Source organism: Periplaneta americana, chromosome 5 (genome assembly GCF_040183065.1).
Source record: "Periplaneta americana isolate PAMFEO1 chromosome 5, P.americana_PAMFEO1_priV1, whole genome shotgun sequence".
Taxonomy (NCBI): domain Eukaryota; kingdom Metazoa; phylum Arthropoda; class Insecta; order Blattodea; family Blattidae; genus Periplaneta; species Periplaneta americana.
In genome coordinates, this window is record NC_091121.1 from 97,293,783 (window position 1) to 97,320,477 (window position 26,695).

The 26,695-nt window shown below is 34.8% G+C and overlaps 1 protein-coding gene across 1 annotated transcript; it reads right to left on the reverse strand.

Annotated features, from left to right (window-relative positions):
• Nucleotides 1-582: 582 nt before the first annotated feature.
• Nucleotides 583-25,804, reverse strand: LOC138700027 (probable cytochrome P450 304a1). Its single transcript, XM_069826318.1, has 9 exons — nucleotides 25,650-25,804; nucleotides 17,685-17,933; nucleotides 14,836-14,999; nucleotides 14,486-14,755; nucleotides 12,417-12,534; nucleotides 9,196-9,376; nucleotides 5,949-6,066; nucleotides 5,729-5,870; nucleotides 583-2,460 (listed from the first exon to the last, which is right to left on the reverse strand). The coding sequence occupies exons 1-9, from the start codon at nucleotides 25,738-25,740 to the stop codon at nucleotides 2,276-2,278; spliced, it is 1,518 nt and encodes a 505-aa protein (XP_069682419.1). The 5' UTR covers nucleotides 25,741-25,804; the 3' UTR covers nucleotides 583-2,275.
• Nucleotides 25,805-26,695: the final 891 nt, after the last annotated feature.

Here is a 26,695-nt window from a genome sequence, read left to right on the forward strand (position 1 = left end):
AGCAAGTCAACATTCTCATCCTTGATCACGTTTACCCTTGCCTGATATACCTTTTTAAATTCCTGTATACCCATATATAAATCTCGAATGTTTTCTGAAAATAAATTATATCTGAGGTACCGTAACTTGTACAGATGTTTTATTATAATATATCTCTGCCCGTGACTGCAGTTGAGTTTCAAGTGGCTTATCTTGATCATGAGCATCAGAGTCAATGCCTTCTCGGTCTAGATGTTAAAACACCTCCACATATGCAGAACACATCACAAATGCCAACCACACCTACAGAGACATCAACACAGACATGGAAATACTACACATCCAACCAAAAAGCCAGAAACTAAACACACTAGAACAATATGAAATATACAGAAACACAAAATCACACCCCAATGAAATTCTCAACACACAACTCAATTTCAGAACACACACACTCTTTGACTCCACATTACACATCCTCACAGGAAACAAAGCAAGAGGCGCCAAGACCAACAACGACCAGTTCTGAGGATGACCCATAAATAGGTCGAAACATGTAAGCAAGGTACTTTAGAATTTAAAACAAGAATGTCTTATCATACATATTCCGAAATTATATTTTTATTTTCAGATTCTTGTTGTTTTAACAGATAAAAATTCAAACAACCTTAATAGCGCTGTATAATTTTGACAGAACATGAGTTATAGGCCTACTATGTTCAAGATATCTATAGAGCAAAAGTAAACAACAGAAATTATAAATTAGAAGCGGAATTCACACTGTTCTATTTCAGTCATATTTCTTGATGACAAAATAATTTGGAAATATGTGACATTAAATGTTTATTAATAGATCATAATTGTATGAGGCAGGAACAGCCAAACAGTCGGGTGCAATCTTTTGATCGATTGCGACAATTTTTAAAATAATAAATTATTACAATTAATCAGAATATTAATAATTTATTCATAAGTGCATAATCTATAGTAAGGTTCTAACTAGTTTCTAAGCCCTCATTATGTGCGGATATTGTGTGACTGAAATAGAACCTTGCGAACCGTACTTTTAACATGTAGTTTATTTTGTTTACTTTCGCTTTATAGACTTCTGAGTGTAGTATAGAATTTATCACAACGAAAGTAATTAATCTTTATTAACTGAATTTATTTCTTCACATTATTTCTTATTCTAGGACTAATGTTAATTTAACAAGTATCAATAGAAACAACTTTATTACATTAATGAACGTTGGTAATACTATATTTTTATTTTGGAACAGATTTTTAACAAATTTAACACCCAACTTATGTTTATAGTTTATATCGCACATTGAAAATATTTTTCCATTCATAAAAGTTTTGAAAATAGCATAGTGGAGCAAAAACATTCATTAGAATGTTATTTCGAAAGCACTAAGCCAAATTATTTATAATTTAAAGATACTAAAATTATACTTAAGAGTTAATAATCAACAAAAACACAATTTATCTCGTTTTAACGTAATACACAATGTATAATTAATGTTATCTTTAAAATTGCTCTTTCATTTACCATTCATGAAATTATCACTTATAAGTGCGTTTTAATGAATATCAACGTTCGATAATCTTCTGCATGTCTTGAATCCTTTTTATTGAACAATAAGAAACGAATGATATAGAGTTCAGGGATGATGTACTGTACCTTTAAGAGTAGGTCAAGATTTGAGACGTATACAAAAGACAGAATCTTTTGGACTCATGCTGTTTTCACAAGAAACAAAGTGCTTATCCTAATTGTATGTATCGTAAGTTATTTTCATGAAAATTAGATTCATGTGATTTTATAAATGGTCGATTCAGTCAGATGTAGGTCTAACTCGAATGATATAGTTGAGGGTTCGAGATGAATAGTCTAATCTTAGTAAAACACAACGTAATAGCCCGATGTTTGTCTTGATTTCCTGCGAGCGCTAAAATTATTTTACAATTTTCTTAAGTGAACTAAAAACATACTGAGTCTATATAGTTTTGCCTATTATGAAAATAATGCTGATAGTAAAAGCTGGTATTGAGTGTCATTTGTGAAGTAAATATGGGAATTTGACTGTATATTTTATTACCATTCGAAAGTAGCATATAAAATCTTAAATGTTTGAGAGATTACATTTTTATTGCTACAAATAGATCATTTTATTTAAGCATTGGTGAGAGTACTAAATAGCCGAAAATACCCTGAAACACCTTGAAAAATGCGTATTGATAATGAGTTAGAGTGATGTGATAGCTCGACACTCTTTCTCGATTTTACAGTACATCATGTCCTGGGTTCAAACCGAACAAGAAACGACTTCTTTGTTAATAGGATGCCAGACATGTCAGGTTCCGTAGTGGGTAGCGGTTGTCCTGGTGCGCCTTTCATGGTATAACTCTGCATCAGGGTGGCCAACAGCATGAACATGAAGTGACGTGAGCTGGTTTCTCCAGTACATAGACGCTTTCCTGAAATTTGACATTATAATTTTATTAATCTACAATTACTGTGGTAGATACTGTAAATGGAAATAGAACTCCCTACAAAGAAATGTACGTATATCTGTTTCACATTCTCTACTTCTCCTGTATTTCATTAAGCGATATGGCATGATGAGTGAAGGATGCACTAAAAGGAATGGTGAACGGCAGAAGAGTTCGGGGCAGAAGAAGATATCGGATGTTAGACGACATTAATATATATGGCTCATATGCGGAGACTAAGAGGAAAGCAGAAAATAGGAAAGACTGGAAAATGCTGGGTTTGCAATAAAAGACCTGCCCTTGGGCAGAACACAATAAATGATTTCTTGAGAAGATTAACTTCATGGTGTAGATGAAATTATTGGGGATCATCAGTGTGGTTTTACGCGTAATAGATCGACTATTGATCAGATTTTTTGTAATTGACAGATATTGGAGAAAAAATGGGAGTACATCAGTTATTCATGGATTTTAAAAAGGCATATAACTCGGTTAAGAGAGAAGTTTTATATAATATTCTTATTGAATTCGGTATTCCCAAGAAACTATGAGTAGTTCGATTAATTAAAATGTGTCTCAGTAAAACGTACAGCAGAGTCCGTATAGGTTAGTTTCTGTCAGATGCTTTTCCAATTCACTGCGGTCTAAAGCAAGGAGATGCACTATCACCTTTACTTTTTTAATTAGCTTTAGAATATCGTCGTTGTTCCTGCAATAACTCCTATGTGACATATTTATCGATTTTCATATTTTTGCCCTATTAAATAACTTAAAATAGTGATACAGCAAACAATAAAATCTCCTATATGTAATTATATTTCTTTGTTTCGAAAATGTAAGAATTCACAGTCTCCTATGTACGGCTGCCATAGGATGAATAAATGTGTTTTTTCTTCTTACTGAAAAAAATTTGTATTTTGTACATAGGAGTTATTGCACGAACAACGACGATATGCCATTAAGAAAGTCCAGGATAACAGAGAGGGTTTGGAATTAAACGAATTACATCAGCTACTTGTCTATGCGGATGACGTGAATATATTAGGACAAAATCCACAAACTATTAGGGAAAACACGGGAATTTTACTTGAAGCAAGTAAAGAGATAGGTTTGGAAATATATCCCGAAAATACAAAGTATATGATTATGTCTCGTGATCAGAACATAGTACGAAATGGAAATATAACAATTTGAAATTTAACGTTTGAAGAGGTGGAAAATTTCAGATATCTCGGAGCAACAGTAACAAGTATAAATGACACTCGGGAGGAAATTAAACGCAGAATAAATAAGGGAAATGCCTGTTTTTATCCTGTTGAGAAGATTTTGTCATCCAGTCTGCTCTAAAAAAACTGAACGTTAGAATTTATAAAACAGTTATATTTCCGGTTCTTCTGTATGCTTGTGAAACTTGAACTCTCACTTGAGAGAGGAACAGAGGCTAAGAGCGTTTGAGAAGGAAGTGCTTAGAAAAATATTTGGGTCTAAGAGGGATGAAGTTACAGGAGAATGGAGAAAATTACACAAAGCAGAAATGTATGCATTCTTCACCTGACATAATTAGGAACATTAAATCCAGACGTTTGAAATGAGCAGGGCATGTAGCACATATGTGCGAATCCATAAATGCATATATGTAGAGTGTTAGTTGGGAACCCGGAGGGAAAAATATATTTGGGAATGCCGATGTGTAGATGGAAGGATTATATTAAAATGGATTTGAGAGAGGTGGAATATGATGGTAGGGACTGGATTAATCTTGCTTAGGATAAGGACCGACGGCGGGCTCACGTGAGGGCGGCAAAGAACCTCCGGGTTCCTTAAAAGCCATTTGTAAGTGTTTACAAACACTAAATTGGGGAGGATCTTAGAGATTCTAAATATTGAATTAGAATTTTGAGACTTTAAATATCGAAATCAGAAGAAATTAGAAATTAGTGATTAAAATTGGTACATAAATAAGTTTAAATACCTATATAAATGGAATGGATAGGATCTTAATAATGCAGGGTTAGCCATAGCATTCTGTTTTAGTAATTTTTAACTTATTAGAATATAAGTAATATTACATAGATCTATTTTTCTAATATTGGAATTTTATTTATTTCTTTATTTATTGTCCACATCTGTGGAGTAACGGTTAGCGCGTCTGGCCGCAAAACCAAGTGACCCGGGTTCGATTCCCGGTTGCGGCGAATTACCTGGTTGAGGTTTTTTCCGGTATTTTCCCTCAACCCAATATGAGCAAATGCTGGGTAACTATCGGTGCTGTACCCCAGACTCATTTTACCGGAATTAACTTATTTATATGTTTGTTTTCATATTTTCCGATAATGGTAGCCTATATCTACAATGTGATAAGTTGAGCTATATATAATCATAATTTTTCTTACTGTATGTGCTGTACCTAAAAATATTGTATTCATTGTATGCTTTGTACTGCGCTATTTTACTATTATTATTATTATTATTATTATTATTATTATTATTATTATTACTGTTCATTTTTTATCATTATTATTATTATTATTATTATTATTATTATTATTATCAATAATTGTGTTATTTTTTATACTTTGTATGTCTTATTTATTTTGACCTGCTGTTCACATTTTATTATGCTTTTTCCTCTCTTTCTGTATGTTATATATTATGTCTGATTTCTACTTACTTGTTGTTTACTTTTTATTATTATTATTATCTTATTCAGTTTTGTGTGTAAAATTGTAGTGTATTTTGTAAATTTGTAGTGTTTTTGTAACACAATTTTACTCCTGGTTGAGTGTTAGAGAAGGCCGTATGGCCTTAACTCTGCCAGGTTAAATAAATAATAATAATAATAATAATAATAATAATAATAATAATAATAATAATAATAATAATAATAATAATAATAATAATAATTATTATTATTATTATTATTATTATTATTATTATTATTATTATTATTATTATTATTATTATTATCACCTTCATCTCATTCAGACGCTAAATAACGTAAGATGTTGTTAAAGCGTCGTAAAATAACCTACTAAAATAAAATGTATATTTATTGTAATATGTTATGTATGTATGTATGTATGCATGTATGTATGTATGTATGTATGTATGTATGTATGTATGTATGTATGTATGTATGTATGTATGTATGTATGTATGTATGTATGTATGTATGTTTCCTATGTGACACTAAGTGGATGTCACATAAATGTCCCCAAAAAGCAAGTTACGGAAGCTATCACACAACACGAACCTCCTCCAAACGGGAAGGTGCAGTCCTTTTTAAGAAGATTTCCTTCGTTGTCTAGAAACCTTTCGGGACGGAAAGCCAAGGGGTCGTCCCAGAACTCCGGATCCGTCTGGGAAGCCCAAACGTTGACGAGCAAGGCCGTACCCTGCAGAAAAAAGCCAAAAAGTTACTTTTCTCTAATTTGTTATCTAAATAACTAACAGCGATGAACTTATCTGCTTACCTTAGGAATACTATATCCACCGAGCTCTGTGTCCTCGAGAGCCTTTCGCCCCACACTCAAAGGGAGCACAGGCCGCAGCCTCATCGCCTCGCGTAGCACGGCGTCGATATATGGCAATCTGCAGCAGAAACAGCGAAGACAGAATGTTAACACACAATCAACAATACTGTCGTTACATTAATTTTGAAATTTGCTTAGGACCAGGCCTGGCGGATCCTGGTAGCGCGGCGCCAAGTTACTATTTTTCGTGGCCGGGCGGAGCCTGGGCACTTTTTTGATTTTCATATTATCGTCAAATTTTGCATTTATAAAAATAATAATTTTTATCCATATTTAAAGTCTTTCATCATGAGATCTACACCTGTGTCCACACCTGTGGAGTAACGGTTGGCACGTCTGACCGGCAAACCAGGTGGCCTGGGTTCGAATTCCATTTGGTGCAAGTTACGTGGTTGAGGTTTTTTCCGGAGTTTTCCCTCAACCCAGTAAGAGCAAATGCTAGGTAACTATCGGACTCATTTCATCGGCATTATCACCTTCATTTCATTCAGACGCTAAATAACCTGAGATGTTGATAAAGCGTCGTAAAACAACCCACTAAACAAACAACATTTATAAAACATTGCCTTTTGTTCAGAGACATGGGCATTTACAAAGAAAGACGAGAACTCTTTAAGAAGTTTTGAACGGAAGATTCTGCGTAGAATCTTTGGCCCAGTCAACGATCATCAGGGATGGAGGATACGCTCCAACAGTGAACTTCTTAACCTGATAAGAGGTCAAGATGTTGTAAAACTTATAAAAGCTCAAAGACTGAGATGGCTGGGACATGTAAACAGGATGCCTGAAACACGGACTCCTATTAGAATGTTAAAGGGGAGATTATATAACAGGAGGAGAAAGGGTAGACCAAAGCTGAGGTGGATTGGCGGGGAATCCAAAGATCTTGAAATTATGGGAGTGAGAGGATGGACTAACATGGTAAAGGACAGAGTAAGATGGAAGGCTGTTGTTATGGAGGCCAAAACCCACCTGGGTTGTAGCGCTGATGATGAAACAAACAACATACTCTTTGGATCTAATAATCTCTTTATCTAGATTCGAATTCAAGTACTGTATTTTCTTCTGACATTCCATAGGCATTCCTTTGGAAATTATGATTATGAAGAAGAAGAAGAAGAAGAAGAAGAAGAAAATTACTGCCGGTACTGTCGAAATACCAGAGCCAGGGCACTTTTATTTTTATAAATACACCACTGCTTAGGACAGTGACTTTCGGTTTTTACTGTAAACTCCATCTCTCCTAATTGCTCTTCTAATATGAAAGAAGGTACTTGGTCAGATCGTAATGAAATTTGCGGTGGACAAAGCAACGCAGGAGAGGGGTTTTGTCGCTGTACTTCCGTTTCCCTCTATCATTTCACCAACACTCACCATATTCCCCTCATTTCATCTGTCATCTGCAATAATTAAAAATAGATTGGGGTAGTACGAGTCTCCGGGCCTGAGAGTTATCAAATACTCGTCTTAGGATGTCACCTAGCTGGAGCAGGATGTTCCATCTGTCACTATCATATTCACAAATGCCAACCAGGCCATCTGTCGAACTTAAACATCATCGCATATATAGGACGCACATAGGGCCAATGTAAGTCTAAATAAAAGGATCCGTTCCGGGTCCAGTGCTCGAAAAGTCAAGCCGAACCAACTATCACAAACTCTATCAGTTTGGATCGTGCTTTCATGCAGCGAAGCATATTTTTTTCACATTAAGGAAAAAATCGATAAAAACTGAGAGGTTGTTACTAGAGCTCCTTAGATATATCGACGGTTATTTTATAAGAATCATTACATTAGTGAAGACATTTAAGTATAATAATTTTAACGGACATAATACAAGAAAACAAAGACAAAGAAAATACTGAAAAATCAAAGAATAGCGGTACCAGGACTGTGACCCTTAAAAGAACAAGCTGGAGAAGGAACATTTGAACACTGAAGACGAAACAAATAAATAATTAATAATGAATATAATAATGTTATTATGATTAAAGTAAGAAGATGGTATTGTCGGAAATTAAAATGATGATTATATAATGGAGGCAATGAATATGACGACGACGACGATGATGATGATGATGATGATGATAATCAGAGCTAGGAAGTTGGTACCAAAATTGTTAAGTTGTGTGAGCTTGAACTATACTCGTATCTCTATCGAATGAAATCAATAGAGCATTCCTCAATGTCAATGAACCAACGACAAACATGTATATCCGGGTGGTAGTAAAACATGTGCTCCAATCGTCCACAGCTTTAGAACAAGAAGATAAAAAACGAATAGGCTAATATAAAAAAAAAACAATAATTTGTAATTATAAACTTCGTAACTCCCAAACTAAAATAATTTACCCATACATATAAAAATAACACAGACTACAAAGCATAGCCTACAATTATGATTCTAGCCTCATTATAACAAATAACAATGAATATTTTCATTTTATCAAAATAAATACTCCTTTTATGTTCAGAAAAAAAAACAACATTGTACTCTGAAAATATTCGTTCTACGTCACAAAACGTTACTGGAGCAAATCTGAAATATGATATAGTATATCTTACTATCATCAGGTGAACGGCTACTTTGTGAATGTAAGTGTATCTCATATATGACACATAATATTAAACCCATAATTGTTTTCAAGAAAACTTTTCATTTCTATTGTAATGACAGCTAGGAAGTTCGTATCGTAATTCTGATGTTGAACTTGGACTGTAACGCAACCGAATGCATAGTAGCATGAGACATCAACATTTAAAGGAGAATAATCCGAGAAAAAATAAACGTGTTACACACTCCTGTTTATATAATTATTTAATAATTGATGAGTTTACGTTTTTGAAATCATGCGTGATATTAAAATTACGTAATAGCTCATTTTGTTTAGAAGCTAATATATTAATATAAATCAACAATATTCTTCAAACTATTCACGATTCTACACAGCTCCACAGAATGCCATTATGCGTTGTTTATGTGTCTGTAGCGAGCGGTAGCAGGGCAAGGCGCGGGTGACATCTATATTCCTCGCTGTATTCAACTGAAATCTACTGTTTTGGTACGAGCTTCCTACCTATGATGATGATTATGATGACGATGACGATGGTGATGTTGATGAATACGAAATATATGTGAAGATGATTATGAAGATGTTTACAATGTAATGGAAAAGAAGATTTGTACTTCGCTCTGTCATCCAGGTTGGGTAGGCGGTCTCTTCCCACTACAGCGTCCAGTTGTTGTTGCATCTTCTCTTGTACTTCGGGATGGTTCAGCAAGAAGACTACAACGAAGATCATGGCAGCATTGGGAGTGGTGGAGCCGGGAAGAACGTAGTCCATCATCAGTACTCGAATCTGTTCCTCTGGAATATAATAATACATTGAGAATTACGAAGAAATTCAGCGTAATTTAATTTCAATAGTGTTCGGGTAAAAGGAAGTTATTATTTGTGTGCAAATGGAGTTTTGTTCCCCAGATGAAGACACAAGTTAAATGATACAAGTAAGTGTGCAAAAACGAAATAATACTAGCATATTTTGATGTGTTTTATTTGTGTAGAAAATTATTTTCAACAAGAATCCGAAGATTAATTTTCATTTACTTCAAAACTCATTTTTATGACATCTCTCTTTACCCAAACACCATCGATTTAATATATAGAAAGTGTAAATACAATTATAAATATGTATGGATTTATTACCGTCAGAATTACTTATCAATAATCAAAATTAAACCATTAGATTATTACATGAAATGAAAATGAAAATGAAATTACGGTCATTATGTACCATTTCATGTAATAATCTAATGGTTTAATTTTGATTATTGATAAGTAATTCTGACGGTAATAAATCCATACATATTTGTAATTTTATTATTATACTCATCGGACCCAAGATGCCTTTGAAAGTGTAAATACGATGAGTAAAAAGAATATGTTAGATGTTTAAATTTCAATTATTCTTCCTGCTACTTAAGAGGCACAGCTGAGGAATACATGCAAGAGTGAACTTCTGATTTAATACCAGATCTAAGAAGAATAATTATTATTAATTGGCTGAAGAAGTGAACATAAAAGATAGCTCATGTATTCGAATTCATTTGCAACTGATCCACCATCAATCGGGCGCAAACCCGCAATCATCACGGCCACAGTTCGTTGCTCTACCGTGGCACTATGGCTCCCAAATGTTGATATAGTCTACTACAAAACAGGTAAGTAATAAGAAGTAGCCTATTTCGTAACAGAAACATAAGTCCTGTTTATCACAAAGTTAGGTTTGCAATTTTGTAGCGGGGTGGTGAAGAACACTGCAGCACTATTTACAATATAAGGTGAACAATAAGCATTGAACCTACTCGCTCGGCCCATCCGTCCGCAGCAAGTGAAGGCGATAGTGCCATACTGTCGATTGTAAAGCCTGAATATCACGTCACGTCAGTATGTGATATAATCTCACAGGATAAACGTGTTTTTAAGTGGTGTTATTCAGAGTGTGTGTTTTTTAATTAAGATAATATGGCTGAATTCAACTATTCTATTCCACAGAATGTTTATGTAGGCCTTTGTGTGATTCGCATGTGCTACGGAATCGGTTCGGGCAGTAAGGAAATTATTTAAAGAAAGATTCTCAGACGTTAAAATTCCAAGTCGAAATACGATTTATAAATTGCTAAATAAATTTCTTGAAACAGAAAGTGCTCAAAGTACAAAATCTAGAAAACAACGTACTGTGTTCATAGAAGAAACTCGAGATATCATTGGACATTCTCTAGAAAATTCCCCAAAAAGATCACTTAGGCGTCTTTCGCATTTCTGCACGAATGTTAGGCTATGTTTCAGTTCATCTAAAGAGTGTGGATGTGTCTTGTACGCTTTGTCTTTTTATTGCCATTTTGTTTTCGGACGGAGCATGGTTCCAGCTACGTGGATATGTTAATACATATTTCTCAGAGGGAATTGCGTTGTGTAATGGTTAATTTTATAAGCAGATGTCGGAAATGTATGGAAAACGGAGGCAGGCAGTTCCAGAATATATCCTTGTGAGACATGGGCGGTAAGTTAATTTTGCTTTTTGTGTTTACTAGTAATAACTTATTAGAGAAATCCTCATAGTTAATTTTCTTTTATAGGACCTACTGCACAAACGATTAGGGAAAACACGGAAATTTTACTTGAAGCAAGTAGCGATCGGTTTGGAAGTAAATCCCGAAAAGACAAAGTATATGATTATGTCTCGTGACCAGAATGTTGTACGAAATGGAAATATAAAAATTGGAGATTTATCCTTCGAAGAGGTGGAAAAATTCAAATATCTTGGAGCAACAGTAACAAATATAAATGACACTCGGGAGGAAATTAAACGCAGAATAAATATGGGAAATGCGTGTTATTATTCGGTTGAGAAGCTCTTATCATCCAGTCTGCTGTCGAAAAATCTGAAAGTTAGAATTTATAAAACAGTTATATTACCGGTTGTTCTATATGGTTGTGAAACTTGGACTCACTCTGAGAGAGGAACATAGGTTCAGGGTGTTTGAGAATAAGGTGCTAAGGAAAATATTTGGGGCTAAGCGGGATGAAGTTACAGGAGAATGGAGAAAGTTACGCAACACAGAACTGCACGCATTGTATTCTTCACCTGACATAATTAGGAACATTAAATCCAGACGTTTGAGATGGGCAGGGCATGTAGCACATATGGGCGAATCCAGAAATGCATATAGAGTGTTAGTTGGGAGACCCGAAGGAAAAAGACCTTTAGGGAGGCCGAGACGTAGATGGGAGGATAATATTAAAATGGATTTGAGGGAGGTGGGGTATGATGATAGAGACTGGATTAATCTTGCACAGGATAGGGACCGCTGGCGGGCTTATGTGAGGGCGGCAATGAACCTTCGGGTTCCTTAAAAGCCATTTGTAAGTAAGTAAGGACCTACTGCACTGTGGATTTCCTAACACACGTTTACCGGCGGCGCCATCGGCCTGATCTGCTGCGGACGGACAAACCGAGCGCGGGGATCTAATGCTTATTGTTCACCCAATCTCTCATATACCTATATATTTCCTCTATTAATTTACTCGTAGATTACGAGTGTAATAAAATTCGTCCAAATATTAGGATAATGATTTGTGCATAGACGGAAAGACAGAAGATAGACCACAAACAACTTCTATGAAGGATATTGAAAACTTGTGTTCTACAAAAATAACGTAATCGATATTTTCCGGTATTACAATACTTTACCTGTACTTTTTATGAGAAAAAATGTGTCGAGTTTATAATAATTAAACTACAGTCAGAGATGGAAATTGAGGTCTGACTGTAATGCTGTGGAAGAACATACAGTAAATCGTTGATTAAACATTTCAAACCGTCTTCTGGTTAATAATGTCTCACCAGTGAAAGTTGAAGGTTCTCCTGTTTTCTTGCGTTCGTTCATCTCCTTAATGTAGTTATCTACGAAACTTCTGTTGTAGTCTTCACTGAGAGTTGCCGATTGTTGTGTTACTGCTTTCTGTAAGTAAGACACGAATTTTAATGTGCTGCGTACATTTTAATTTTTATCATTGAGGCATTAACCCATATCTGCCTAGTGTTGCGTTTTCGCAACATTCTGCATTAATTATTGTTCTGAAAAAATGCAAAGAAATGAATTATAAAATTAACTTTTATTTCATTGTTGTGTATACTAGAAGAATCAAAGGAGCCTGCAGCACAATAATTAACTTCCATTTCAGTTTCATGTGGCGGTGCGAAAATTATGAAAATATTCAACAAAAAAAAAAGTTATGGGCATAAATGGGTAAGGAAAATTATTTATTAACAATTAAATAAATAAATAAATGGATGAATAAATATATAAAGAATAAATCATACATAAATAAATTTAACTGCATAAACCTCTACTTACAAATTTATTATCGGTGACGCAACAAAGAAAGTCATGTTATCTGGCCTATTCCGTTGAGTGATTTGTGTAAAATTAAGATCGAATACACAAATTTATGTTTAACCATGATATACCTGTTGGTCTTCGTAGGCCAGTAATCTTATATTTCCTTTATAAAATGTCGTCTCTTTAATGTGGTATCTAATAGATTACGTCCATTTTAGGCTTCACCCTTTCAAAATTCTCTTAATTTTTCTCCTGCGAAACATTGAAAACGTAGTAAGACAAGTGCTGACAAACTTGGGGCTCACATAGGCTGACCAGATTGTTTATGGTCCAGCAGGGGACGTCGGCAATTTCAAGAAAAATCACAACGCTTACCTAGTCACCCTCCATTGAAATGTTGCAGAAAATACACGAAACAGTAGATACAATGATAGAACTTTGCACACCAAATTTGTAATCTTAACTATTTGAATTAAATACATAAACACACATAACTGCTATACATAATTATATCCACCAAGAATTCAATTTCAGTACTGACGCATGCATGGAAGTCTTTCACATAATATTGTACACATTGAACTCTAACACACATTTTGCAAGTACTTGTCTGAAGAATATATCTTTTTAAGGATCTGTTCATTCCCATACAGCCTCACACTAAGTTCCTTACATGAGAAATGAAAGTTTGTTTTCACTTATAACAAAGCTTTAATTGTTTCCATTTTCATTCTTGACTTTTCATCAGTCCAGATTGAGTTCATTGTGAAGAAAAGTCTTCCAATTGATGAATTACTGACTGAAAGACACATGATTAATGACACTATTTTGAGAAGATTTTCAAATGAAATGGAATTTTTTTATGTTGAAAAACATCATACCACTTTTCACCTTTGGTTTGTCACAGAACTCCTCATTTTTTCAACTATTTAAAAATGAACGCTGCGACAGTTCTAATACTTCCGCGCAACGCAAATGAAGAAAAAGATACTATGCTCTTCTCAAAGAGTGCAGAATATCTCATACTGTGCTCGCTGGTTCTTCTGTCTCGTACTGAGAACCGTTCAGAAATGTGCATGAATCGCAGCAGTTTCATCACAATACTTAAATATTTACGTGTAAAATGTTATTGAAACAAAATCAAAACTTCTGGGGACAAAATTAATTTCCGGGGACAAAAACGGAGACATTTACTCCCCGGGACAGCAACTCAAAACCGGGGACTGTCCCCGGAAATTGGGGATGTCTGGTCAGCCTAGGCTGACATAGGTCTTCTTCCTCACAGCCCCAAATTTCCTTGCGAGAACGCGCGATCGCATACCTTTTAATTTTATTTTTTCTCCCATTTCCCACTGACACGAGGAAAAATGCTGAAAAAAATTCTGCGGGTTACAGTTAGGGCACAAATGCAGATATATTATACTATACTTCGGATCTCTGCACATACATCTTATATCAAAATAATATATGAAGTATAGTGTCGAATACTATACTCTCAGGACCTAGGAGAATAAATCAGATCCAATAGCAAAGAGAGAATCGCTACATCATTAAGGAGTTTTGTACTTACATCTATTATTTGGAGTATGTCCTTTGCAGAATCTACGAGGTCCTGGTATCCAAAGTAAGTTGAAATGTATTTGAGCCAGGGTGTCAGACCAACAGCGCCACCTGTGACCTCAATGGACCTTTGATGGCGCATAGCTTTATTATAGAAATACTTCAAGAGTTTGGAATCGCTGACATGGAAACGATCTCCGATGAACATATACCACAGTGTGTTCAGGAACAAGGGGTAGAAGATGTCAGGCACCACCGCGAGACCGTTTGAGAAGAGTTGCTATAAAACACACATCACATAAGTATAAGTTACCAGCGATTAGACTGTTTTCACATTTTCCCAGAATGTAGCAAATTTACCTCATCCTTACGGCGTCCATCTAAAAGATCCACCATGTCCTGTATCTCTTCTGCTATAATATTTTCCATACTGCTGAAACGCCTTCCTAGTCCGTAATCTCTTAAATATCGCAAAGAAAAACGTCGTTGTTCCTCCCACACAGGACCATCAACGAAGAGAACGCCTGCCAAAGCAAAAAAAAAAAAAAAAAAAAGGGAAAGAAGAGTAAAAAGAACGTTTTGATGGTGTGATGATTTTTATTATATCATAATTTGAGATCCTGCAACCCTGGAACATTAAGCCTCGTTATTTTTATTACGCACGATTGGCAATACTGCTTTTTCTCTTATGATTTTTGCGTTACAATTATTTCTTTTTCAGTAGCTTTCTAGCTTTCGAAGAGGTTGGTCAGTGAGTTTGCATTGTTGAAATTGTTACATCAATACATCGTTAGTGAGTGTGTGTCGTAAAATTTACGGAGATTAGTGTTTACGTATCCAGAATTAGAAACAAATTTATTTTTGTAGTAATTTAAGTTCACGGAAGTAAAACGTGTGATACCAAGTTCCGAGAAGCAACTGAATCGTTATTTACGATTGTTTTAGATGCGTATTCTGCGTACAGACGGCCCGAATTTCGGAGAAAAATTTATGACAATGGTTTTTTAAGAAAAGGGTGGCCCTAACATCGATGTTAGTTCTGATGAAGAAGTTGATAATGTAGAGACTGATGATGCAATAGTGACTGATACAGATAGTGAAGATACGCCCGGAATAAATATCGATATGTGTGTAAGATTCTCTTGTAATTGGACAGCGTCGATGTAAACGTGCAAGATTAGAATCTGGCAATTCTAATAATTCCGTATCTGAAAATAAAGAGAACGGTAACATCTCCTCAGGAGAAAACCCAAATATTCTGATACCACTAAAAACATTCTAAGAGGGAAGAACAACCATCATTTGTCTGCAAAACCTGCCAGTCATTCAAGACGTCGCACGGCAAGCAGAAACATAATCCATTTCGTTCAGGCATGTATTGGAAAGGCTAAAGAAGCGAAGACCCCCCTCCCCAAGAAGCCTTTTCTTTGTTTTTCACGGATGATATGATAACACTTTAGTGGTTCATACTAATGAAGAAATAAATAGAAAGAGATCAAAGTTTAAGTCACCAACAAATACACACAACCAAACCTACATGACAGGTGAAAGCCCTCCTTGGAATTTTTGCACTAACAGCAGTTTTGAAAAATAATCATTTATGCGTCAGAATTATTCAATGCAGATTTGTTTTGGTCTAGATACAAAGCAACCATGAGTGCTGATAGGTTTGAATTTTTAGTCGCATGTCTAAGATTTGATGATGCGGAAACTCATCAAACAAGAAGGAAAAGCGATTACTTCGCACCAATACGCGAAATTTGGGATCAATTTATTCACAACTACAAGACGTCGTATAAAGCAGGTCCATTTGTTACCATTGACGAGTAACTCTTAGGTTTTCGAGGACGATGTCTTTTCGCATGTATATCCCAAATAAGCCCAACAAATACGGGATCAAAATAGTAATGGCCTGCAACACAAAAACCAAGTATATGGTCGACGTGTCTCCTTGTCTAGGAAAATGCACAAAGACAGATGGAATGCCTCTTGGGAAATTTTATGTCAAGGAAATGACCAAGACACTTCGAGGATCAAACCGAAACATCACAATAGACAACTGATTTACCTCAGTGAAACATGGAGATGACCTTTTGAGGGAAAAACTCACGCTAGTTGGTACTATTCGCACCAACAAACGAGAAATACCTCCTGAGCAACTATCGATAAAAAGAACAGGAAAGTTGGTACTTCTATGTTTTGCTTTGACCACTAAAAGAACTCTGGTTTCATACGAAGGAAAAGCAAATAAAATAGTTTAAGAAACAAGATATAATAGAGGATTATAATGCTACGGTAACAAATATGGAGTGGACGTACGCGACCAGATGTGCAGCACCTATTCTTGTAGCCGGAAAACGAGGCGATGGCCATTATGTGCGTTTTATGGTATGGTGAATATTGGATTTGTGAATTACTGGGTTATCCATAGTCACAATAATCAGCGCCAATGACCAAACGAATTTGCAAGAAAAAACTTTCTCGTACGCAAACACACCTTCGGGTAATGATACAGAATGTTCTCCCGAAACAGTCTCCTCACAAAGGAAAGAACCGCATACCGTTGGCAAGAAAACGGATTGTTACATGTTTTTCTACAAAAAGAAGAAGGACAACAACATACTGCAAAAAATGTCGCCGTGCAAAGAACATCGAGGAGCCACCGGAGTGGCTCAGTCGGTTAAGGCGCTTGCCTGCCGGTCTGAAGTTGCGCTCGGGCACGGGTTGGGCTGATTACCTGGTTGGATTTTTTTCGAGGTTTTTTCCAACCGTAAGGTGAATACCAGGTAATCTATGGAGAATCCTCGGCCTCATTTCGCCAAATACCATTTCGCTACCACCAATCTCATCGACGCTAAATAGCCTAGTAGTTGATACAGTGTCGTTAAATAACCAACTAAAAAAAAAAACATCGAGGAAATGCCTGCACGAACTATTCTGAGTGAGGCAAAATAAACTGTTGTGAGGAAAGATAAATTGTTATGAGGCAAGTTAGACTGTTGTAAGTTAGCCAAGATAAACTGGTATATGTCAACATAAACTATTGTGAGACGATTATAATGTGTTTTCTCATGGAAATAAACGGTCGTAAATTTTACGAGGCTTAGTGTTAATGTACTAAAGAAATAGGATTAATATTCCAGAGTTAAAAAAGCGCTGTGCAGTCCTTATTTGCATACTGATTTAGATTTTCCCTGCAGAATTTTCACCTATATTTTTTCCATAGGTCCGGTCATTTATTATAGACATCTGAACTCTGCCTTGAAATTCCGGCCGTGTTAGAACTTGTTTCACGTTTTCGTAGTCGCTCACAACCACGGTTGGAAAGGATCCTAAATGAAGACCCAAGATTTTAGTTTTGTACTTCTCAGCCAGTTTCTGGAATCCTTTGTAAGGAAACTTGTAGTTGTTGAATAGCACCCACCAGTAACTTCCCCATAGCGGCAGTGTGGAAGGTCCTGTAAGGAAACGCACATTTAAATTTCTCATTAAATCAAACATACGAAACATATTGTCTAATTGAAAAAAAAAATTATATATTTTTACGAAACACACATTTTAAATGTTGGTCATACCGCTAAGTGATGTTTAACATTTCAAAAGCATTGTGTTAATGTAGCCCCGAAAAGTGTCAAAGTAGCCTCGGTTTACGATACATTCTAAACATGGACGAGCAATAACGTTTGGAAATGTGACAGTGTTAAAAGGGCTTCTGAATCTCATCATACACAGGCGCCTAATGTAAAGAAAACCAGGGCGGAGGTTGTGACACCGGAATATTAAAACTAAGATCCATTTGCTTCTGGCACATTTCTGACATACGAGCTCGTGACATAAGGGGGCTTAATATTTTAGGAGAAAAATTCACTCCGGCGCCGGGGATCGAACCCGAGTCCTTGGTTCTACATACCAAGCGCTCTGACCACTGAGCTACGCCGAATTCAATCCACAGCACCGGATCGAACTTTCCTCCTTCGATGTCTCCCTTTGTGGTCTGACTCCAAGTTAGGCATATATATGTTGACGTGTATCCAATGTCAACTGCCATTATACTAGGGGCGTACTCAGCTGAGTGACTTATTGGCCGGGAATCCGCAGTCATTATGCACTGCTAGCTGAGAGAATAATAACTGCGGATTCCCGCCAATAAGTCACTCAGCTGAGTGCGCCCCTAGTATAATGGCAGTTGACATTGGATACACGTCAACATATATATGCCTAACTTGGAGTCAGGCCACAAAGGGAAATATCGGAGGAAAGTTCGATTCGGTGCTGTGGATTGAATTCGGGGTAGCTCAGTGGTCAGAGCGCTTGGTACGTAGAACCAAGGACCCGGATTCGATCCCTGGCGCCGGAGCGAATTTTTCTCCTAAAATATCAAGTGTCAATATTACAGATAAATTCTGTAGGACAAATTAATATGTCTATAACATAAGGCGGGCTGTTCTCCCACAACACGAGGTCCAATTGTGGAATCAATATGATGTTACTATAAACAACGAACATGGTACAAACAATATGTCGGAAGGGTATCACAATCGCTTGCAAGGCTTTTACACTGCACTGACTCAACTTCAAAAATAAGAGAGAGATATTCGGACCATGATTGCAGAATTATAAATGGGTAAACGAGTGCGGTCACAGTCGAAGATAAATTGTCTACATCTTCAAAGACGAATTAGACTTATAGTTCAGGACTACCCAACCTACAATGTCAGCAATAGATGTCTTGACTACCTGAGAAATCTTGGTTATAATTTCACTTTATTTTAAAATCTAAATCACCACTTTCACAGATCGTAATGGCCTATCATGCAATACATTTCTCCTCATCACTTAATTTGTCTTTCTCTTAGAGAAAATATAAATAAAAGATATCGGGAAAACGTCAGGTGGGAATTCGGATTCAGAAAATCTGATTTCAGGAAAACGATTTTTCGAGAAACTGAATTCGGGAATGTGGATTCGGGAAAATATACGGAACCCTTTGTAGTATACTTTGGATTATTACCTGCAGAAATGATCTACACTTTATCTTTTCGAATTTTTAAATATGGAGAGAACAACTTTAAAGCGCCAATATTTACAGAGTGGAAGTGAAATAACTCTTCAGCTTCGCAGAGCGAATTGTTCATATTGAGTATAACAAAAAAGTTGACACCATATCGGTGGGAAGTTTATAGTTTTCGAATTAAAAATGTTTTTTCCTAAAACTTTAACGTCGTCGTTGTGGATAGTTACTACGCATAGGATCTTGATTTCTCTCAATACCAATAGAGAATGTAGTAAAGAATATTTTTTTTCCTTCGTCGTAGTTCGATAGAATGGACGGTTTTCGTGTAAATTAAGTAAAAATTATTGCAAATTTGTTGTCTGACGAACAAAACTAGACGCGGTAACCCTGATCAGCTGTTCTCGCTCAATATGAGTTGGTTATCAAGGTCGTCTTGTCCCAGTGCCGTTCTACACTTGTTTTTCGACAGGATATTAAATATTGTAGATAGTAAATTCAGTGATTTTGAAAGTGTTAGTTGAAAACAGCAAACATGCATGTCAAAATATTGTAAATAGTAAAGTATATATATTTTTTTGTGAAAATGTCAATTAAGATATTGTAAATAGTGAAGTCAGTGTCTGTGAAAGTGCTAGTTAAAATAGTGTAAATAGTAAAGTTAGTGTTCATGGAAGTGCTAGCTAAAATTACTACGTTTTCATGGAGTATTCAGATCGATTTGAATACAGTTTCCGTATTGAAATTGAATACAATGTCCCCGATCCCTGTTTTCATCCAATTTTCAATACGTATTGAAAACAATCTGAATACGGAGGTTAACAAATACGGAAGCTGAAGTTTCGAAAGTAGTTATGTTGTCATCGACATGTTAGCATGTTGGTCACTCTGTAGCTATAAACATTAATGAGTTTTCTTAATAAGGCGCATGAAAACTTAATATTCTGGCTGTTAATAAAGACTGGTAATACTGGCTTTCAGGAAAATATAAAATATTATATGTATTACAATATGCCTTTTCAACATATGTAATTGAGCTCGCTGTTTGTAAAACATCTGACATCAAACAAATGACGATCGATCACGGGCTTAGTGTACTGAGATCATTTTGAATACGATACGCGTTTTCATGCAAATTTTAATACGATCCAGACGATCCGATCCCACTTTTTAAGTGTATAGCCCTTGAGACTCAGATCGTTTTGAATCCCCGCTTTCATGATATTTTCAATACGGTAATCATTAATCATAGCTGTCTGCCAGCTGATCCGTGACACTGGCAGCGTAATGCAACATTTCGCAAACGGGGTCGATAACGACTGATGAAATTGTTGACAGAGAAGAGGAGATTTTAAATTTGGTGAGAAAAACCAGGGTCGAAGCAGTCCCTTGATTTTGCAGTAAATAGGCTTGGGCATTGCGATGTTGCCAGCGTGCTTAAACTTTCGATGCAATTATTTAATTATCCACAAACTTAATCTCAAAAGGTATAATAGATTTTTTCTTTATTTTCATGTAATCTATCCCTCCTTTCAATGCGGAGGATTATATCGCTTCCACTCTATATATGCTACTTGTGGATAGTTGTGAGAAACTTGTTGCCTACATACAGGTGAACTGCCGTCAAGACTCGGCCCATTACGTTTTTCTGATAGTGTACATAATGTTAGCTCATAGGCCAATAGCATTTTATATCGCACGTCTCCCCTGAAATGAAATTGTTCCTTAACTAACACATCTTTATTTTTCGAGATATACACAGGAATTAGAAGGAACGTATTACTACAATAAATGCCGAGTAAAAATGATTCAAACTTGGAGTTCTTCGATGTTAAACAACTTCGTGACGGCTGATGCTGATTTTAGCTATGTACTATATTTTAAACTTCGTATATTAGAAGCTATGATTTCGTCATAGAAATTAATTGATAATTAAGTTTCAATGTACTTTTAAGTAATATCTGAATATAAGATAAATATTGGTGGAAAAATATAACGTAATAAGTAAGTTACATTCTTCCACTAATATTGTAACAAAAAGATGGAACTCTACGCACATTACATCGCCTTACAACAACGGCGCACTTTGATGAATTGTTAAATGATTACCTTGATGATTAATACTAGGTAGTAATTTAAAAAAAATGATTAAAATTTTAATTTAATTTCAAAATATACCGACTGATTAAAATTCTATTTAAGTAACTGTTATTTAAACTATTAAGCCATGATTTTATACTTACTGTCACTGAAAATATAAAAGAAATAAAATAAAAATAAAGCTTAATAAGTGAGACGAAGTGTTCAGTGGAGAGGCTTTTGATGAAAGTAAAGTAATGAGTGTGTATTCATTAGCCAGGATAAAAAATAGGAATAGCAGCTGTACTAAATCTAGCTATTTCCTTTCTGCTCTTTATTGAATTTCAAATGCAATTAGTGATGAGTTTGAAGCATAATGAATAATTAGCTTGTTTGTATTTTCTATTTGATCTTATCAAATTTCGTATTATTCCGCAGAAAATTTAGTTAAGACTGATAAAGACAATTTCTCTGATTTCTCAGAGTTGATCGTTCAGGTACCTCATCTAAGCGGAAATAAAAACAGCCTCGACTTCTAAATCCCTTGTACGATTATTATCCTTATTTAACAATTAACTTTATCATATCACTTAACATTTCTGTTATTTTGTTCTAGGGAAACGTGTTTTTAACTAAAACTAACAAAATGCTATATGAGGACGACGACGAAACATAAAGGTTCGAACGAAGTACATCTCATTTTCATTGAGAGTGAAACAAACACAAAAAATAAAGAATTGATGAAGATCTTTGCTTGTATGCTTGTTTTGATGTATGCGTACTCGTATAAAATCATTAGAATTTTAACAAAATAGTATATTACGATACAAGTGTGGGAAGTGCATTATAACAAAAATCGAGGTAAAGTTTGAAAAACGAGAGGAGCGAGATTTTTTTATTTCCGAGATTCTGTTATGCATTTCACACGGATGTATTGCATACTATTTTTAGACAATCGTTACCGGTAATTGAAATAAATAAATAAATAAATAAATAAATAAATAAATAAATAAATAAATAAATAAATAAATAAATAAATAAATAAATAAATAAATAAATGAATGAATGAATGAATGAATGAATGAATAAATAAATAAAATATAAATAAATAAATAAACAAGTAAATAAGTAAACGAGTAAATAAGTAAATGAGTAAATAAATGAATAAATAAATAAACAATAAATAAGTAAACAAATATATAAATGAATAAATAAATGAATAAGAAAATAAATAAATAAATAATTAAATAAATAAATAGATTTTAATGTTACATTTATTTTAGATAAAGATCGATTTTGTTTCTTTTGAATTTATATTTTAACGGGATTTTGGATTTTGTTGTTACGAGAGTACTGTTGTTAAGTGTATACAATTTCATTATTGTGTTTTATCTTTCTGCATAATTTGTAATTTTCTGCCCGTTTTGATATTCATCGTAGAATTTATGGCAGAAATGATTGTAGATAACGATTGTGCGGATGCGATGGAATGTAGTGATATAGAAGAGGCGTGGAAAGTAGGTTGTGCTACACTAATACCGGAGAAATCGAAACGAAGGTATGAAGGAGCATATGTATGATTTTACTTTCCGCACAGCGTGCGAGAAAAATTTCATAACACTATTGTTTTTTCTTTGTTGCTACAGTTACAGGGAATCGTGTGGGAATTTAAAGTTCTGTGCCATGGCAACACTAACGGTAAGTAACAAAAAACGCACGATCGTCCAAAAAAGATATTTAAGGTCACTATAAATCTATTTGATCCATGACTGGTATCTAAACTGGTCTTTATTTCATCGTCCTTAGCAACCTAAACAATGACATTATTCAGAGCACTGAATTAAAAGCCTTTAATATTTACTGCTGTGAAATAAAAACTTTTTCCATGACAACCAACACATTAATAATAATAATAATAATAATAATAATAATAATAATAATAATAATAATAATAATAATAACAATAATAATAATAATAATAATAATAATAATAATAATAATAATAATAATAATGATACAGCCCGTGGAGGACCTAGACGGACCAGCAGGCTGCAGGCCTCACGCCCACATGCCGAAGCAGAGGTGGACGATCATCCACCTAAACAATGACATTATTCAGAGCACTGAATTAAAAGCCTTTAATATTTACCGCTGTGAAATAAAAACTTTTTCCATGACAACCAACACATTAATAATAATAATAATAATAATAATAATAATAATAATAATAATAATAACAATAATAATAATAATAATAATAATAATAATAATAATAATGATACAGCCCGTGGAGGACCTAGACGGACCAGCAGGCTGCAGGCCTCACGCCCACATGCCGAAGCAGAGGTGGACGATCATCCAGCCAGAATGGAGGTATCGTGTGATTAGCACGATGATCCCCCCAGCCATTATAGCTGGCATTCGCAACCGGATTTCGCTACCTATCGCAGCTCCCCAAGTGCATCACGATGCTGGTTGGGCACCGGTCCCATACACTGGCCGAAATTCCATGAGAAAACTTCTTCCCCCATGAGGACTCGAACCAGCGCGCATTCCGTAACGCGAGTCCTAGGCAGGATGCCTTAGACCATGACGCCACGGCGTGGGACAACCAAGACATTAACAACCATAAAATCCATACATTCATTCATTTATAACTTCTTCACAAATAACATATTACAAAGAAAAGGCGTACAATTTAAAATTAAATTTAAATACCAGTAATGAAATTCAGATACCAGCAATGGATAAAATATTGTATAGCTCACGAGAGTAAACAGATTTTATACACTCGTGGAAATTATCACCCTCGGTTTCGCCTAGGGCGCTAAACTTTCTACTCGCGCATAAAATCTAATTTTACTCTCTTATACTGTAAATTACTATTAACAACTCAAATGAAATGGTAATAATATTCCCTATAAAAATGAATGGTCCCCTGAACGCCAGCAATCTCCATAAATTAGAAAAATTTCTTTTTAGAGTTAAAATTAGATGGGAAAAGAAAGTCAAAGCTCTAACGGATATGGAATTATAAAATTTAATAACATTTAATGTTGAATAGTCGGACACGATAGGAAACTACGAAGAGTAGTCAATGAAGATAACAGAATAATTTTTAAGAGATTGAGTATAAAAATTAAAAAGTTAAAGTAAGAGTGTTAAATACAAGAGCTATACTTATTATTAGTTTTTCTTATTATTATGATTATAATCATGATTATGATGATGATGATGATGATTATTATTATTATTATTATTATTATTATTATTATTATTATTATGGTGTATAGAGGATACTTATATATATATATATATATATATATATATATATATATATATATATATATATATATGTTTTGTAATATTTGTATATTGAGTGATGGCGGATTAAGAACTGGAACACATCTAATTCCGCAAAGATTGATGAAATAATAAATAAATAAATAAATAAATAAATAAACAAATAAAATAATATTCCCTATCATTTATTAAAGAGAAATAACTGTGAGATCACCTCAGTCTATTGAATTTTAAATTTGTTTAATGTTTTTAACTGCCTACTGAAGGATGCACTGGAAGGAATGGTGAACGGGAGAAGAGTTCGGTGTAGAAGAAGATATCAGATTAAGATATATGGATCATATGAGGAGACAAAGAGGAAGGCAGAAAATAGGAAAGATTGGAGAAAGCTGGGTTTGCAATGAAAGACCTGCCCTTGGGCAGAACATTAAAAACGAAAGAAAAAATGTTTTCTTTGTTATTTCTTCAGTAAGCAGAGCATATGTCTATTGTATTATTATTATTATTATTATTATTACTATTATTACTATTATTTAAAATAACATCTTTCTTCTCGACTTCTACATAATACAATAGCCTATTTTTCATATTTTCATATTTTCATATTGAATACTAAATTCCAAATTTCTCGTCTGCCTAAAGGATTCACAATTCAACGAAACTAATGTTACTATAAATTATTTTAGTTTGGAAACCAGAAACTTTGACCAACGAGTATATTAACTCAAATGATTCGTGTAAATTAATTTTACAATTGTATGAAAAGTCAGAGTTGCATTACCTGGTGGGAAGTTGTGTGGCCGTTGCTTACTGTACCTATACAAGTAGTAGGCTATCAGGCAGAAGAGAATCAGTAACAGAATGGGAGACATTTCGTTGCTGTGTTGGCTGCTTTGCACTACGTTATGAACTGAAGAAAGGCGTCTCAGCGGGCAAATAATTTTCACTCCTCGTAACTGTCATATGACGTCACTTATGACGAGTAGTTGTTGTACATACATTACTGAAAATTCGAAAGCAATATAATGATAAATATAGAAGTGAGATTGTTTAACTGACAGATTCCAATTATTTTCTGTTGCTTTAGATTAGCATGGTATTTTAATCGATAGAATTTGCTGATAAAGAGCAAAGCCTTTCTGAATACAACTCTTATTACAGTATAATATTGTTAAGCAAACGATACGAGTTACATCTCCTTCATACTCAATAGTTTTCGATGTACTCTGGATGACATTTGTTCTAAGAATGATTATTATTTTCACTTTGATAACATGTGAAAATTATCGTTATTGATATGTAATTCTTAAGAGTAAAAATAAAAGGAAATTGATATTTCAGTACGAAATACAAATAACATTCGAAAAACGTAATAATGATGCTGGTAGTTTAAAAATAACAGTAGTAACAGGTGGTAATACTATCAATAGTATTCATTCATTCATCCATTCATTGTGTTCTGCCCAAAGGTAGGCCTTTCACTGCAAACCCAGCTTTCGCCAATCTTTCCTGTTTTCTGCCTTCCTCTTTGTCTCAGTATATTATCTTATACTGTCGTCTATCACCTGATATCTTCTTGTGCCCCGAACTCTTCTCCTGTTCACCATTCCTTCCAGTGCATCCTTCAGTAGGCAGTTTCTTCTCAGTCAGTGATCCAACCAATTCCTTTTCCTCTTCCTGATCAGTTTCAGCATGATTCTTTCTTCACTCATTCTTTCCAACACAACTTCATTTCTTATTCTGTCTGTCCACTTATCCATATTTACATTTCAAATGCTTCTATTCGCTTCTCTTCACTTCATCGTAATGTCCATGTTTCTGCCCCAT